Source organism: Nyctereutes procyonoides, unplaced genomic scaffold, assembly GCF_905146905.1.
Source record: "Nyctereutes procyonoides isolate TBG_1078 unplaced genomic scaffold, NYPRO_anot_genome, whole genome shotgun sequence".
In the NCBI taxonomy this organism is placed as follows: Eukaryota; Metazoa; Chordata; class Mammalia; order Carnivora; family Canidae; genus Nyctereutes; species Nyctereutes procyonoides.
The window spans coordinates 59,162,859-59,179,778 of NW_026575046.1; the positions used below are offsets into that span (position 1 = coordinate 59,162,859).

The 16,920-nt window shown below is 60.3% G+C and overlaps 1 protein-coding gene across 7 annotated transcripts in view; it reads right to left on the reverse strand.

Moving 5' to 3' along the window:
* The window catches only part of ZMIZ1 (zinc finger MIZ-type containing 1), a 230,008-nt gene that overhangs the window by 24,642 nt on the left and 188,446 nt on the right, over positions 1-16,920 (reverse strand). For 5 of the 7 annotated variants that reach the window (XM_055325669.1, XM_055325671.1, XM_055325668.1 and 2 more), the window contains 2 exons: positions 10,276-10,420; positions 330-444 (listed from right to left, as the gene is read on the reverse strand). In XM_055325669.1, the coding sequence (XP_055181644.1) occupies positions 330-444; positions 10,276-10,420 (260 nt within the window). Of the gene's footprint in view, positions 1-329; positions 445-10,275; positions 10,421-12,753; positions 13,215-16,920 lie in introns of those variants that run through there. The other 2 variants (XM_055325667.1, XM_055325666.1) reach the window with 2 other exon arrangements.

A 16,920-nucleotide genomic window follows, 5' to 3' on the forward strand; every position in this document is an offset into this window, starting at 1 on the left:
CCTGAGGCCAGTAACACCCAGGAAGTTCTCCTATTTATCCAACCAAAGCAAACGGGGCTAGAGAAGAATCCCCAGCTGTCCATCAGATCAAAATCATTCCTCCAGAAAAGCTCTAGGGTGGGGACAGCGCAGAGGGGCCCGCAGCCGCCCTGCCAAGCAGGCGAGGAGGGTAGTGGCGTGTGCACGGCCGAGTGAGCCCGGAGAGCTGGTCTTCCCAGCTGGATGGAGCGAGGACGGCTGGCGTGGCAAGATGGCCCAAAGGCCCGAGGGACTCAGGGGATGGTCCTACCCGGGGACGGGCCGTGGCTGGAAGCGGGATGGGCTCTTACCTGGCTCTGGGATGTGTTGGTCACTCCCCAAACCGTGGTGACCACGGACAGGGAGCCGGGAGGCTGGTTGGTGTTCTGCTGCCAAGGGACAGAGTCATAGGGGAATGACCCATCACTGCAGAGGAGACAGAGGGGGGGTCCTCAGGGACCACACACACAGGCGGGCCCCATCGCCCCACCGTGCTGCTCCACGGCTCCCAGTCAGGCCGAGGTGACCCCCGCCCCCCCAGCCCTGCCACCGCAGCCGATGCACAACAGGCACAGCTCGCACGGTGGCCGACGGTACGAGTGACCACGGGTGCCACCCCCAGAGCTGGTTGTCTCACCTTAGCCCAAAGTCCACAGGCCGCGCTGCGGAGGAAGAAGAGAGACCCACAGGCCCAACCTGAGCTCCTCCTTCCACCACGCTCTGACTCGAAGTGGCTCTCCAGAAAGAGCTCTGGTTCCCCCGCACCAGCTTCCCCTTGGAACTTCCCGGTCCCTTCTCAGAAAACATCGGAAGAGCCCTGATCTGAGTCTCACCTCTTCCCCCTTCCTCCAGACCCTTTCCTAGCAGGTTGGCCACCCAGCCCAGCTGATCTGACCTCTGGCAACACGTTCCTTACGTCACTCTTCCTGACTCTGGATCACAGGTACGGGCCTGCCCGCCATGCTTCCCCACCTACTCACACCCCGGTCCCTTGTGCACGTCCCCACCAAGCTAATCTCCCTCAAGCACCCAAGACGCTCTGCACAGTCAAAGACCTTCAATGGTTCCCAGTGTTTACAAGGCAAAGTCCAGACTCAGACACTTCAGAATGATTTACGCTGTTGGATGATCCCACCCTAGCCTGCCTCCCCCCTTGGCTCCCGCCTCTATTGGGGCACCCCCAGCCGCTCCCCTATTTCACTGCTAGGCCCAGAGGTTCCCACTTTGTCTGGTGACATCGCCCGAGCAGCCCCCAAATGCCAGAAGCAAGGACTTCACCTTGGGCCCAATGCCTCACCCTGCACACAGTAAGTGCTCAATAATGGCTTCCTATTCGTTGCTGTGGTACAGGTAAAGAGTGACCCCCGGGGACAGGGAGGGGGCTGTCAGGGTTACAGTGTGAAGAAACTGTCGGCATCCCGGCAGCTAGGGGTGCCGAGCTGGGAATGCCTCTGCGCTGACCCTCTGGCACCTCTACAAACACAAATCCCGGACGTGGCCCCAGAAGGAGCAGACAAGCAGAGTAACCGCTGGCCCTGCACGGGAGGTGGGCCAGGCCTGGGAGGCCCTGGGGGTTCAGCCCAGAGGTTAGGACTTACAGGAGGGAGGCACAGTCCTGCATGACAGGCCGACAGAGGGGAGCCGGGGTGCCCAGTCTTGTGCCTGCTTCTTCCCAGGGAAAGCCCTCGACAGCCGACAGCCAGGGCAGGCAGGGTCCTGCAGGGGATGCTCAGACTGGAAGGCAGCGCCCCGTCAGTCTGCGCAGGCTTGCTCTCCCCCTGCCTGGACACCCTCTCTACCAGGCCAGCCCCTGGCTTCCTTCCTACCTCTGCTCAGAAGCCATCTCACTGGTGGAGGCGGGGGCGGGGGGGGGGGACCTTGACCTCCCAGCATCCAAGCAGCCCCACCCCTCCCACTCCCTCTTCCTCCTACCCTGGCTTTTTTGGTACCCTGGGTAGAGGCCCGTCCCTTCCTGGCTCAGGGTACAAGCTCCCCCGCCCCGCCTGTACTCAGCCCCTCATTTGTAAAATTGTAAAAGGGCAGTCCCCCACTCTGCTCTCAGCATTTTTAAGCTGTAGGTTATGACACATGAGCGGGTCATGACATAACCAGCATGAGGGGGAAAAGAGGGAATAAAACAGAAAGTAGTTAAGCGTGAGCACGTGGTAAGAATAAAAAACATTGCTCAGCGTCTCGGTTTTGTATACGAGTACGTGTGCACCCTGGGTCACGGTGTAATATGCTTATTTAACGGGGGTCTTGGTCAAGGGAAGTCTGAACAACCCAGGCCTCTGTAGGGTAGGTGTGAGGCGGCTCCAAGAGGAGAATGCAGACAAAAAGGCCTTCCCAACTAGAAAGGGACACAGCCTTGGCTGTTACTCAGGATTTCCAGGGGCCGACAGCAGCCAAAAACCTGGGGAAAGGAGGTGCCCTCAGGAACCCAGACCTCCTGCCTGCCCCCTACCCCTGCTGGCCACACGTGCCGCGGGTCAGCGCAAAGGGGGTGAGGCCTAGAGACACTGGCCAAGGGTGACAGAGAGCTCACACTCCCCCCACTCCAGGCCCCCAGGATGGCTGCCTGGGGATGTGGGAGCCCGGAGAACTCAGGAGGGAAGGAAGCCAGGAGCCTGCTCCTGAGCACGGCTGGGCGAGAAGAACCTCCCTGGGAGAAGTCAGAGTCACTGGGGTCCCGGGCCTGGCACCCCAGAGTCTCGAAGGGAGGCCCTGCAGGCTCCAGGCTTAAACAGCAGGCAGGAGACCCCCAGACATCAGCCGTCCTGCGAGGCCCGTGTCCTAGGGGTGCAGGATCGAACACAGGGCCCCCAGCCCCGTACAGAGAGCAAGCGCACGGCTTCGCTGCCCCTCAGGCTCCCATCAACTCTCCAGGCTGATGTCCAGCTCGCATCCTTTTAGAAGGTGCTGGGCAGGCTCAGAAGTAAAGCCGTCTGGGAGCCCCTGGAACCTGGCAAGGCCCTGCCTGAGCCTGGGGGTGGGTCAGGGGCGGGGAAGCAGCAGCTGTTGCGGGTGGGGAGGCCCCGGTTCACCGGGATACTGCACAGGCCCACAGTCAGCTCCTGACTGCCCGACAGCTCCGTGGGTGGGCCCTGTGGGCGGAAACCAGCTCCTTCCTGTTTCGTCCCCTCCGCCCGAAACCCTCCCCCGCCCGAACCCGGTGAGAAGCACACTTAACCATGGTTCCCAAACTGGGCATCCCCACCGTCTGGCTGGAAGGTTGGCCCCCGAGCCCAGGCACACACTCGGCGTGCTCGCGTGTGGACAGGGACACGGACATGTGTATGCACATGCACCCGGGGCCATGCTGCCGTGCACACGCGGGGGAAGACAACAGGCACACGCCCGGAGGGGCGGTCTCGGGGACTCGCTCGCCCCCACTCGCACCTGCTGCAGAAGCAGAAGTGGCAGCCGCACCAACACGGCTGTGACTCATCTCCTGGGGAGACGGCTCCTGCTGTCGCAGTGAAGGCCCTCGCCCCCACAGGCCCATGGCAGTCAGCCCTGTGACGCCTCTGCCTGGACTCAGACACCGCCGCCGGGGGGGCTGCCGGGCTCCAGCTCCCCGTGCCCAAGGAGCAACGACAAGCCCGGCTCCTGGGCCCTACAGAGGTGGGAGGGGTCCAATGTGATGAAGGGGAGGCCTAAGGTGTGTGGGGGCCCTGAGACCCCTCCTTCCTCCGGCAAGCGCTATCTAACCCGCAGATGCAGTCAGCCCAGGTCAGAGGGTGCTGGCATTTTGGGACTGCTCACTAGGAACCACTTCTCTCCTATTGTCCACACCTGGCTGCAGTTCAAAGGGAAGCCAGGGCGCCTGGAGCATGAGAATCCCACTCTTAGTAGCCCAGCTCTCTGCACTTGCCCTCTGCTGCAGTCCCTCCGGCCCAAACTGCCCTAAGAACCCGAGTCCACCCACAGAGACACCAGTCCCAGGAACCACCTGGAATCTCAGCAGCATCCTGCCTGCCCAGCACCTCCGAACAGGGAGGCAGCTGCTTCCTCGTTGGGGACGCTTCATCCTCACCCTGAAAAAAGCCACCCATCCTTCCCAGGCTCCTCTTCCAGAGGACACCCCCTCCGGGAGGCCCTGGCCACATCCACTGGCTTGAGCTCCACTTGTTCCTCATGTTCCTAGGGCCTGGGTGGGGGCCTAGATGAGAGCCCTCCAGCCTTTTTCCTTCAGCCCCACGGGTCCTGAGTTCGGTTACCTGTACCTGGCAGGAAGGCTTCACACACCTACGGGGCTCGCAGAGCCTTTGCTAACCAAGGTGCCAGAGGGAAACACCACCTCTCCAAACCCTCCTCAGAAGGATGCCTGAAAACGAGTAACTGTGTCCATTCATTAAACCTGACTGTGACCCCGTGGGGACTGGCACCCAGGAGGTGAGAGGTCCTACCCCCCGGGGAGAGGGTAAGCAGCCACTTACTCTCTCTATGCCTCAGTGTCCCTGTCTGTAAAATGAAAATAATAATGGTACCTCTCCCAGAGGCTGTCATGAGGATTGAAGGAGCTCACAGGGGTAAGGCAAAACAACCACACCCCGGGCCCCTAAAACTGTTGACATCTGCTGCTGTTGTTAGGATTTATTGAGTGGCTCCTAGAAGTAAGGAACTCTTTGAAGGGACTTTCACCTAAGAACTCACTTCATCCCTTAAAGTGGGCTCAGCAGACACCTCTCGTAGGAGCTGAGGCTCACAAGGTCCCAGAGCTGGTCAAGGGCAAGACTGCCAGGCGGCCCCGACCACATGCCTTTGTCTCAGGGAGCTAAGGATCCAGTACGAGGGCACTTCCCTGCACAAAGACGGTGAGGGGCACCTGGGGGGCTCAGTCCGTTAGGCGACCAACTCTGATTAAGGTGCAGGTCACAAGATCTCAGGGTTGTGAGATCAAGCCCCACACCGGGCTCTGCACTCAGCAAGCAGTCTGCTTGAGGATCCTCTCTCCCTCTCTCCCCCTGCATGCACTCTCTCTCTCTCTCTTTCAAATAAATTAAATCTCAAAAAAAAAAAAAAAGGTGATAATGCAAGGGGAGCACATGCTACGAGGGACATCTAGCGGTCCCCAAGAATTCTGAGAAGGGGCACAGCTTCCCAAGGGTTCTCAGGGAAGCCACCCAGCACGAAGGCACAGAGGACATACAAAGTTTAGTCTCCAAAACTGGCTGCACAGAAAACCCAAACAGTGACCCAGGGCGGAGGGGGGGAACCCACTCCATCCATCAAATCATTAGCTTTGGCCCGCACGGAGTATCCTGGCAAACAGGCAGGGACTCCGACTAAACATTTGTGAGGCTAACACTGAGATGGCACAGGAAGGCCCTGCGGCGCAGTGGCTCACTGTCTGGGCTCTAAACTTAGAGACTTTTCCTCAAGCCTTGGTTCTGTTGCTGACAAGTTCTATGACCTCGGACGTATCACTTTCGTCAGCTCAACTTTCTCATCTGTAAAATGGGGCTCACGCTCTCCCAGGATGAAGCCTATGAATACAGGTGAAGTTTAGCACGGTGCCTGGCACAGAGTCCCTGCTAAACTGTACACACGCTTTTCTCTCCATTTCTTCAGCCTGTGTGTAGGTACCCCGATTTACTTGATGATACGACGACAGTGCTTCCAAGTTTTGCAAAAATGCTACGAGTGGGGGTGTTCTTACCATTCCTGCCTGTTGAACATATTTTCCAAGCCTCTGAGGCTTTCCTTAGTGCTCCTTTTGCCTTCCTGCCTCTAGTGAACTCCTACCTATGCTTCAAAGCCCAGCCTGGATACTCCCTTTTGTGATTCTCTGAAGCAGAATCAAGGACATTTTCCTCTATTCTCTTCGTCCTTTTGTCACATAAAAGAGCTTTTCGCACTGCAGTTATAGTAGACGATTTACACGTCTGCCTGCCAGCTCCATAGGCACTGACTGACGTTTGCTAAATGTGAGAAAATGAGTAAAGCCCAGCAAGAGGGGAGTGCGGATTCCTGGTTCCCGGGTACCTCCTGTGGCAGCATCTACGCCGACATTCATGGAGGGGAGGGGAAAGGAGGGCTGAGTTATTTCTTCCCCTGCACTTCTCACAGCCACTTTATTTGGGAGAAATAACAAATTTCTGTTAAGGGTATTGTCAGACCCTAATTAATGTCCCCGATCTGGCTATATTGGTCCCGTCTCCACGCAGGGCTGCAGAGTTACCACTAATCAAACACCAAGCCGGTGAGAAGCTGAAGCTCCAACCCTCTTTAATTTAGGGGAGACGTTAACGGTGCTCTCCATCATCACAATTACCCAGGCTGCTTCCTTCCCTCCCCGTGAGGAAGCGTACAGGGACCTACGCAGCTAACTGCATATTAGAGGGTTTTAAATTTTTCCAACAGGAAGCAGGAAAGGAAAAGAGCCTGTATCTTCTTAGCAATCTGGAACAGAGGGAGCAGGATTTATGGGTCCTTCAAGCCCCCTCTTTCATTTCTTTCTTACCCCCTTTTGAAAGGAGGAAAGGAGAAGGCTGGGGGGGGGTGTCAGCTCTGATGGACCCCTTCTTTGTCAGCTGACCAAAGTGAGCGCATCAGAGTCGGCTGGCGGGGCGAGCGAGTTGGAAGCCCTGCACTGCTGTTATTCTGGGGCCACAGATACGGACACTGAGGCACAGAGCGGCTACAGAGCTGCCCAAAGCCCCCCAGCTGTCAGACGGCTGAGTGGCCACTTGATGCCCAGCGGCCTGGCCCGGCACCTGCGCCCCACCTGCACCCCACCTGCTGCACAGAGGGGAGCCCCTGGGGGCCGCAGCCCAGCACCTGTCCTCTGGGGGGCGCCAACCCCTCACCCGGAAGAGGACGGGAGGCACCCCTGGATTTTGGAGTCTTCCCCAGCCCTGGCGGGCTTTGGGCTGTAATTAAGAGCGTAAACAAGATTTATTAGGCTTTTAATTACTTTTGCCGCACTGATTTGCATATGGACAATGCGCTAATCACAAACGGCTTTTTTAACCACTCTTTTAAATCCGTGAACGAAGGCAGCAATTGTTTGTTGGCAACAAGGCCAGGTCACGGCTGGGGCTGTGAAGAGGTCCGGCTGCAGGGCTGAGGGCCCGAGGCCCCCTCCTGCCTGGGCTGGCCTCTTGCGCGCCCACCTATGACACCCACCGCCGGCTCACTCAGCAGGACCAGACTCAGGGCGACTCCCAAACGGCAGCTCCACAGACCAGAAAGCTCTCCCCCAATGTGTGGGCACTCGCCTCCTCCTGACTGCCGTCCCCCTCCGCAACGGCCATGGGGCTGCAGGAGCCTGACCCTTCTGAGACCTCGCATGAGCATCGTACTGGGTGCCACCATCGGCTCTGGGGGGTCACGGCCCCAACCCCCAGCCTGGAGCTCTGGCACCCACCTCCACCTGTAACCCTTCCCCTAAGTGGCCATGACCGTGGTGTCAGAGCTACAGAAGCACAACCATCATGGGGTCCCCCAGAGGCAGCTGGGGCTTCGGGCTTCCAGGGCTCCCCCACCCTCTCCTATTCACTTGTCCTCAGAGCCTATAGACAAGGACCCCTGAGCATTCGGACAGCCGCACACCTCCAGGCCCCAAAACCTGAACATCTCCCCCGTGGCTCAGGGTGTCCTTAACTGAAAGGGCAGGAGGAGCCTCTGTCCTCCAAGTCATCCAATACAGTGGTGGAGGGAGGGGTGGCCAGAAAAATTTCCTCTGTGAAAAGTACTTGACTTTCTCTTCAACCAACTTTCCCCTCTTGTTTGGGAAATTACAGGAGGACTTAAAAGGTGATGCCCCCTATTGGGGTTTTCCCGGAAATTCATGAAGCTACAAGTGGAAACTGGCCAACCTTGAATCACCCGCCACAACGTGCTGTGGGCCTCAGCGTGGGGCCTGCAGGGACGTGGACTGGTCCTTTTCAACCCATGACACTTCCTTTCAGTCTCAACTGCCCCAATTCCCTACAGAATTGGGAAACAGGGCAAGGTCAACCACCAGACACCACCTCGCTGATCTTGGTCAGCAGCAGAGTGAAGGGCGGAGCAGGGCGTGTGGTTCAGCGCCCCCGTTCTGCTCCTAGCTGCCTGGGTGTTCTTGGGCAGGTCACCGTCCTGCTCTGGGCCAGCTCTCCCTTCTAGTTCTGCCATCGGGGTAGGAGGTACGGTCCAGAAGTACTCTGTGAGGAGGCCGTGCTCCGTGGAAGCAACTGGTCAACCAGCAGTTCTCAGTGAATGTTCCAGGGCACAGGGCCCTCCGCTCTCTGAGAGGCCGCCTCTTTGCCTTCTCTATCACTCATGGGCACATACAAGGAGCTGGACTGGTGCTGCAACAGGTGGCAGGGCCCTGCATACCAGTCAGCGGCTTTTCAGCCCCCCGCGGGAAAGCCAGTTCCAGCTCACATAATGCACCTGCCCTGCTCTCGGACCAAGTCCTGGAAGGTCAACACCCATGTCCTCTGGGCAGCCTCTTGATAGCCCAGACATTTTTCTCCTTCTGACCCCAAGGCCAAGCCTACCTGTCACCTAACCCTCACCCTGCCTTAATCTCAGGTCTCAGTTTTGCCTCACTGGGTCTTGTGTCCCCAGCTAGTGAGATGCAGCTCCCAGAGCACAGACGTCCTTCACCTGGTTATCTCCAGGACAGGACGGTCTCATGCCTACAGCTTGGCTCGGCGGTGACCTGGCAAAGGGCTTGGTGGCACTGTGGCCTGAACGGTCACAGCCAAGAAGGTCCAAGGCAGGCCTCTGGTGGGGTTGCAGCGCCCTGGCCCACCAGCAGTGACAGCTTTCCTGAAGTGGCTCAGAGGAGGAAAGGCTGGCGGGACGGGAGATGAGAGGCAACGAGAGGTGGGGTGGGTCTGGCGGGGAGGAGCGTAAGAGGCTCAGCTCACATCAAGGTAGGGGAGCATCACAAGCCACAGCCTGTGCAGGGCCGGTGGCAGCAGGCCAGCCCGAGAAGACCTGCGGCTTATTGCTGAGCCAGGACAAGGGGAGGAAGTCGGCCAGAGGTGGGTTTTGCCTTTCTAGAGCAATGGTTCTTAACCACAGGTGACACCCTCACCCTCCAAAATGGGGGAAGGTGCTTTTACAACATGGGGGCAGAGGGGGCACTAGGAGACCCAGGTGGGTGGGGGCCGAGACACAGATTGCCCTGCAAAGTCCTGGCCCAAAATTCCAGCAGGACCCCCTCCCAGCACCAAGAAACGCCCACACAAGAGGGGCTGCCCTGAGTCTGAGTGGTCACAGGTCGGGCTGCGGGGGCGGCCAGGCAGCGATGCTGGGTGGGGAGAGGGGGGCCTGCCGTCACACAAAGTGCTTCCGATCGAGGCGGCAGGGAACCACGGGCTGAGGCCATCCCGTCTGCGCAGGGCGCCGACCTAGGCAGCTCCGTCCTGGCTCTGAGAACCAAAAGCCCCTAAGTCAGTCTGCAGAGCGTGGCCAACGCCCCACTTTGTGGCAGCACCTCCGCAGTGTGACCCAGGTGGCCGGTGGAGTGCTCGGGGCTGCGGGTGCCTCGGTTGGGCTGGGTCACGAGTGAGAGCAAATGTACATCCCCGCCCCCAAAGCCTGTCACCAGCGGGACCGGCCGAGGGGAAGCAGGCAGCGCGCCAGGCCCTGCGGGTCTGGGCCAGCGGGTAGAGCACGCAGGCGGAGCGCCCAGCTGGGCAGGCGGACTGCAGAATCGTTACCTGCGGCACCTGCTGATTCCGAGGCTGGTGTGGGCAGGTTGGCCAGCTCCTCGGTGCCCGCCGGCCTCCACCGAGGCCTTCCCACCCGTGACCCTGAGCTTCTCGCAGACCTGCTCCCATGCTGACAGCCCAGCCTCGCTCAGCTCCTGCCCGGCCGGCCTGGGCTGGCTCTGTCCCCATCTGCGGGAGGTACCACCGGCTCTGTGACATTCCTGAGTCCTGTCTGGGCCCTGGGTACCTCTGGGTTTGCCCAAGACCCTGCTCAGGATCGCGGGCAGGTTCTGAGCTCAGGACAGTTAACTTTCCTCCCGAAAGTCTAGATCCTGAAGAAGAGGCCGCCCTCCACCGCAGCTGGGTAAGACCAGCACTGGCAAGCTCTGTTGCGGTGGGGGGAGAAACAGCACTTGCCCACCAGGATTTAAAAAAACAACTGCGTTTTTGGAAAGCTGGGACATCCTCATGGCTGCTCAGAGGTCCCCACCCCAGGTCTTCCCCCTGAGGGGCACCTGCAAGGAGATCCGGGGGCCCGAGGCCTGGCTGCCCAGAGCCCACCCAGCAGCCCCTGGCCCACCCCTGGAGGTGCATGCCCACTCACCTGTGCGACAGAGTGGGTTTCATGGAGCTCATAGAGTTGAGGGGGGGCTGCATGGGGAGTTTCCCGGGGGGGTCGCTCTGACGGCTCTTCTGATGTCGGAGCAGCAGCAGGCGGCCGAGCTCCTCACACCAGGAGGACAGCAGGGCTACAAGGAAGGACAGGACGGTCAGCGGGCCCCATGGCCACCTCACCCTGCCACGCCCACCCCCACCTCGCCCTCCCAGACTGGGTGCCCCCGCCTTTGTGCAGCACCCGGTGAGCCACCTCCTGGGGAGGCCTTGGTGCTCTCATCTGCAGGGTGGGACCAACGCACAGAGCCTGTGGGGGGCGTGCTTAGGAAGGGCTGGCCTTCCCCAGGCTTCTTTCAGCAAAGACAGCCAGTTCAACGTGGCCTCTCCTTGGGGGGGTGGGGGGGGGGTGTGCGCAAAATCACAGACTCCGGAGCCTTCCTGGAGCCTCTTGACCATCCCGGGGTGCCCGTGGGCTTCTCCCTGGACCTCCTCCTAGCAAAAGTGCCCACGCCCGTCCAGTGAGACCTGTGGCAGGTCCCTGTGCTGCTGGGCCCCCATGCTGAGGAGGACTAAGGATTCCCAGGGCAGAGGGTGGCCCAGGGGTGGGGTGGTGGCCAAGCCATGGGGGGCCGGGGCCACGAAAGGCAGAAGCGAACGGGGACCCTCCACATCTGGGCTTTGAGCCCTTAAACACCAAGAGAAAAGCAGTTGAACCTAACGAGGTGCCGGGGAATCAGGCTTCACTGTCCTAATACGGCCACCAGGGCCCAAGAGCACCCTCCAGGTCCGTTTGGCTGGCCCATTGTCCAAAGAGTAGGAGCTCTGCTGTGTGACCCCGGGGAGCTCAGAGACCCTCTCTGGGCCTTAGTTTGCTTGCAGTGGAAGAGGAGTGACCCCTGCCCTGCCTCCCTCCCCGGACTGTGGTGAGGGGTACATGGGGCCCTTGCTCACTGTGTGGGGGCCCAATGGGGTGAGCCCGGCCACTGCCCCATGCCTGCCATGAGTACTTGGGCCAGCCTGGCCTGTGACCTCTGGAAGTTGCCTGGCCAGGCTGCCAGGAGCCTTCGGAACCATGACCGCTCAGCCACCTGCCGGACGCAGAGCCTGTTTCCTCCCTTCCAGGCCCGCCCCCCCAACCAGATGCTGTACAACATGCTCCCTTTGTTCAAATCTGCCCTGCATGATCCAGAAGGCTAGCTGCTGTGCCCGTTTTCCAGATGAGCAGACTGAGGGGAAGTCACTCGCCCACAATCACCACAGCTAGAAGAGCAGACACATGGAGGGCACCCTTGCCCCCCGCTTAGTGGTGAAGTCCAAACCTGGACCAACATGTGGGAGAGCAGATGAAACCCTTCAGAAGGCAAAAACCCAGTGGCCTTGCTCTCCAGTCCCACCAATTCAATGAGGAAGCCCTCAGGCCTCATCTGAATCACACCCCTGTACCGCGTTCAGCTGGCATCAGGGAAGATGCCTTGAAGCACAAAGTCCTGGACGTGCTGCACGGGGCTGGCACTTCAGAAACCACCCAGATCCCGGACAGGGTGCCCCATCAGCCCGAGGACCTGGGAGGCAGGGCTGGGACCCCCCTCTGAAGCCTCGTCAGACCCTGCCCATAGCCCACATCAGCTCTGTTGATTGTGGGGAGCGGTGGATTCTCTCCTGCCCATCACTGGGTGGGCAGGGGCCAAGAGGCAGCTGGGAGGACCGGCCGGAGAGCCTTGCACGCTTAGTCCTGCCGCGAGCTGCCTGCGAGGGCCGCATACCCGTTCTAGGGAACTGCTAGGGGCTGCCAGGCAGGGGAAGGGCAGTAGTTCTCACAGGGAATGGGGGGGGGGGCGTTCTTTGCCCTGCTTCTCGGGTGCCCGAAGATACCCAACTAGGGAGGCAAGCACGGGCTGAAAATCAGCCTGTGCCCCCTCCCCCCCTGCCAGGAGAGCACCTGTTTCTGCCTCAGGAGGGGGTGCCAATGGCTGAGCTATGTCTTAAAAGATGCGTCCTGCCCCTCTCTGGGAGGCTCATCTCGCCACCACCTGCACAGAGAGGAGGCTGCCAGAGGCCCCTACCCTGGCGTGCGTCTGCCCAGAACCGTGGCGAAACGCCCCTAAAGCGGGCACCCAGCACACATCTGCCGCAGCTGGAGGGGGAGGCAGCCTATTCAGAGAGGTTGGAACAAGCAGAAATGAAATTTCCAGATTGCTCCATTCTTCTCCCAAGCCCCTAGTTACCGCTTCTTGCGGGGTGGGGGGTGGGGGGGCGGCACTGGGCATCTGGAAACTCATTTGCACGCCAAGCACGAGGCCTGCTGGATCGCAGCGATGTAGGGATGGAGGCACTACTCGGCTGCCAGCACAAAGGACGGCCCCAGATGGTGCCGCCCGCTGCCCGCGGCCGCCCCTCCCAGCCCTCGCTCGTCCTGGGGGCCACGGCGCCATGCGGGAGCTCCCCTCCAATGTCACAGCCCTCCCACCTGCTTGGTCAAGGACGGCCCTTGACTTCCTATCGCTAGTGCAGTGCTTTTCCGGAAAGAGAAGAAAAGGAAGCTGGCGGCACAGCAGGGCCTGGCGGCGAAGGGTCTGGGACGCCGTGAGCAGATGTGACATGTGTGTTAGCCAGTCACGACACAACACAGGTGCCAGAGCGGCCAGGTTCCTACAAGGGAAGGGGGAAAGGACAGGCTGCGAGGAAGGCACCGCCACCCTCCCCTCCTGGGCCCAAGCAGCCGGGCTAGCATGGAGGCCACGCTGGCGGGGATGCGGTGGCGGCTGCACAGCCACGGTGCGTGCTCTCTCGCCATGAGGGCTGGTACAAGCTGTTGTGGGGCAAAGGCTGGTAACGACAACATGTGGGAATCTGTGGCTGAAGAGGGAGGCTGGGTAGTGCCAGAGACCCAGGAGGACTGGCGGGCAGAGCCAGGTGTGTGTGGGGGGGTCATATAAGGACAGGACAGAACCAGCCCAGCAGGGCGGGTGTCTGGGTGTGCACTGCATGTGTGCCCCCATCTGCGCTGTGCTGGCTGAGCGTGCCCTCATGGGGACAGTCCTGCCTGCGCGTCAGTCTGGCCCTGTGGCTCCCTGCTCTGGGCCCTCTCTGCGGTGGGAAATGTAAAGGGACCACTGAGCACAGGCTCTGGGACTCGGGAGGGAGGCCAGGTGTGAAGAGGCCCCAGATGGGGTGGGAGGGATGGGAAGGCTGGGTGCAGTGTGCACAAGGATGCCCGCAGTGGGCGGGGTTTCAGGAAGAGACACCAGGCATCTGAAGGGGCTAAGGCGGGCACAGGAGCGCCCCTCCGACTGCCCGGACAGCCCTGCGTCTGGTCCGGGGAGTCCCACGCACCCCGACAATCTGGGTTCCACCACTCAGAGCTCCGTGACCTTGGGCAAATGACATGAGCTCTCTGGGCCTCAGTTTCTTTATCTGTTGAATAAGCATGATACTAATGCTCACTCCTTAGGACAATCGTGACACTGGAATGGCACTAACACCTACGAAGTGCTTCAAACAGCGTGCGGTGCGGTAAGCGTGGAGGCCGGGGAAGCACGGGCTGTGCTCTCTGGAGAGCGGGTGAGGGTCTGTGGATGATCCCTGTTCCCACTGGCAGGACGAGCCTTGTGAGCGGGAGGAAGCCATTGCAGGCCCCCCAGGAGGCGTCCAGGCAGCCCCAGCGGGCACCAGTGCCTATGCCGCCCCAGGAGAGGGCAGAGGAGGGGCTGCTGGCAGGCAGGCCTCGGGGAGTGGGGGGCTAGGTGCCCTGGCCGTGTGGTCCCACAGCTGACGGGGCTTGGATCCTGCCTGCCGCTCCCTGGCTCTGAGATTTCGCACAGGCTGCTTCATGGTCGGAGGCCCGGTTTCCCCATCTGTGAAATGGGCTTACCAGGAGCTTGCCTGCCTCAGGGAGTCGGTGAGCTCTAAATCGGCGTCATAGATCCACTGCCAGGGTATCCAAGCAGAAGCCAGGAAGGCAGGGAGGTTAGGTAGAGGAACGAAGGAGTCCTATAACCCATGGTAGCCCCAGGAAAGCAGCCCGTCGATCCCATGCCCTTCGCACAGCCCTGGGAGGGCTGGTGAGGCACCGGTTTTGGGACCAGTCCCCGAGACCTGATCCCAGCTCAGTCTCCATCATCCCATGTGTCACCTTGAACAAGCTGCCTACCCCTTCCTGAGGCTCAGTTTTCTCATCTTTAAAATGGGGTGGTAGTGATCCTACTGCCCACCTCATGGGCAGTTGTGAGGATGAGCTGAGCTACCACCATGCGGTGCAGGTACAGCTGCGCGCCCTAGCAGGGACCATACGCGTGTTGGCTACAACAGTCAGCATTACTGACCTTGGTTGGTAGATGAGCAGCCACCAGGATGGGGGCTTTGGTGTCTCTGGCCACTTGTGACCATACAACGGAGACAAATGACCCGGGGAGGTGTGCAGCTCCAGAAGTGCACAGGGGCTGGGGTGGGTGCAGGGCATCTGTAAGTCCCAGGCCCTGGAGCAGATGCCCGGGTCCCTCTGCCCGCTTGGCTGCGGGTTCTGCGGAGTGGCCTCTTGCCCCTGCCCGCCCTCCTGAGCCGCTGAGGCGGGTACCGAGGGGCAGAGCAAGCACAATATCATGTGCCCTGCTTTGCCTGAGACACAAGTCAATCCCCCGTTACAGGCAGCCCTGACTTTGCTTCGGCCAGTGGAAAGGTACCTTCAGCCCTGGAAGGGACGTATTTTGGCCTCCCTAGGATCCGCCATGGGACTCCTGGCCCAACAGCAGCCATCTTCAATGAGGGCTCCTTTGGGATCCAGACCGACCCAAGACCCACCTGGCCTGGCTGTGGACCACGGTCTCTAGCAGCCGAGTTCCAGATGGCCACAGTAAAGGGAAGGCGGTAGCCCTAAGGGTCAGTGGAAGGGAGAGGGGACACCGGCTGGGAGATGACATGACAGGTGCCCAGTGCCTGCACTCGTCTCTGCAGCTTACCCAGGAAGCCACAGGGACACCAGGACCCCCACTCCAGCCCTGCTGCAGACTTAAAACAACTAGGGTCATTTGCCCACAGCACGTGTCTTACAGTCGATGCCATATTGTGGTGTGATTCGTGGCGTGACTTCCTTCCTAGTGGTAGAAAACAGCCGTGTGACCTAGGGGGCATCTTCTATTCATAGGGGACCCCTTTGCCAGAAGTGCTATGGCTAATGCAGCACGGACTCTTCTGGAAGAGAAGCAGAAATGAGCTCTAGGGCTGAGCATCAGGAGGGCACGGGATGCAGGTCTGAAGGAGGGCAGGGAGGGAAAGTCGCAGACATCTGCTCCCCAGAATCTTCCTGGCCACCCCTCCCTGCCATGTAGCCATTACCACCACAGTATGCTCGAGGGGCAAGCTGAAGAAACCAGATGTAAAAGTGAGGGCAGGTCTGAGGTGGCTGTGTCCTAGGGCAGCTTAGTCCTGGCTCGTCCCAGTTGTGTCTTCCCCGGGGACAGTGACAGGCTCTGCACTTGTCATGGTACCTGCAGCTCTTGGCAGAGGACACCCAGATGGGCAGGTCTTACCAGAGAGGTGGCGGGGTGAGGGAGGGGGAGGCTGCGAGGCAGGATTTGGGATTGCCCAGGTTCCAGGTAGGGAGGGTGCAGCTGCATTCTCCAGAGCAGCCCGGCAGCGGCAGCCGGCAGACAATGAGCCCTGGGCGGGCGGGTGGAGGAGAGGCAGAGGCTGGGGTCTGGGAGTTGGAGCATCAAAGGGGTGAGCAAGCTCACCCGGGCACATGAGAAAGGCTGCCCCTTGCCAGGCTGGACTCCAGCTTGAAAAGGAGCCAGGAACCAGAGGCAGCCAAGTGGCCACAGGAAACAAGGCGTTTGTTCTTTATGGAGGCGAGCAGGGGATGTTCAGACAGCGAGAAGCCTGGTCTGCTCATTCTGGGGGAAGGTCTGGGGATTGGGAAGGGATGGGGGCCGCATGGGGGGGCATGTGTGGGGCGTGGGGGGGGGGAGGACACAGGGACCTGGATGTGAGGGCCAAGCCGAAAATAATCGAATGCACTGCAGCCCGGGTAGGCGACAAGCAAAATGAAACAAAGGCGTATTAAGTATCAAAGAGCATCTTAGCGGCTAAAAGGCTGCTGGAGAACAGAGGAACTCTGAGTGTATGTGAGTGAGCGTGCCAGTGTGTGTGTGTGTGTGTGTGTGTGTGTGTGTGTGTGTGAGAGAGAGAGAGAGAGAGAGGGAGAGAGGGAGGGAGAGGGAGGGAGAGGGACAGAGGGAAGAAGAAAGGGAAGGAGGCGCTTCTGAGCCCCAGGGCCGGGCAGGACCCAGGTGTTCCCAGGAGGCAGCTGCTGTGCCCTGTGCCCCGGGAAAGGGGGTGAGAAACAAGTCTTGCAGGGCAAGGCACAGAGAGCCCTAGGGAGCATGCCAGGGGAGCCCTCTGCTCCATGGGAAGCATGAAGGACCCATTCTCAGAGGTCTCTGTGCCCTCAGATCACTAAATGCACGTGGGACCCTGAAGGGGCAGCGGGGGCCCGTCCTGGGGGTCTCCCCAGGCCCCCCATGCCCCAGTTCCTCTTGTGCCCTCATCCACCCGAAGCCCAGGGGCAGCCCCGGCCCACCATCCGTCTCTGTCTCCACACTCGGCAAGGCGGCCAGAAGTTTTTCCACAAATGTGGTCC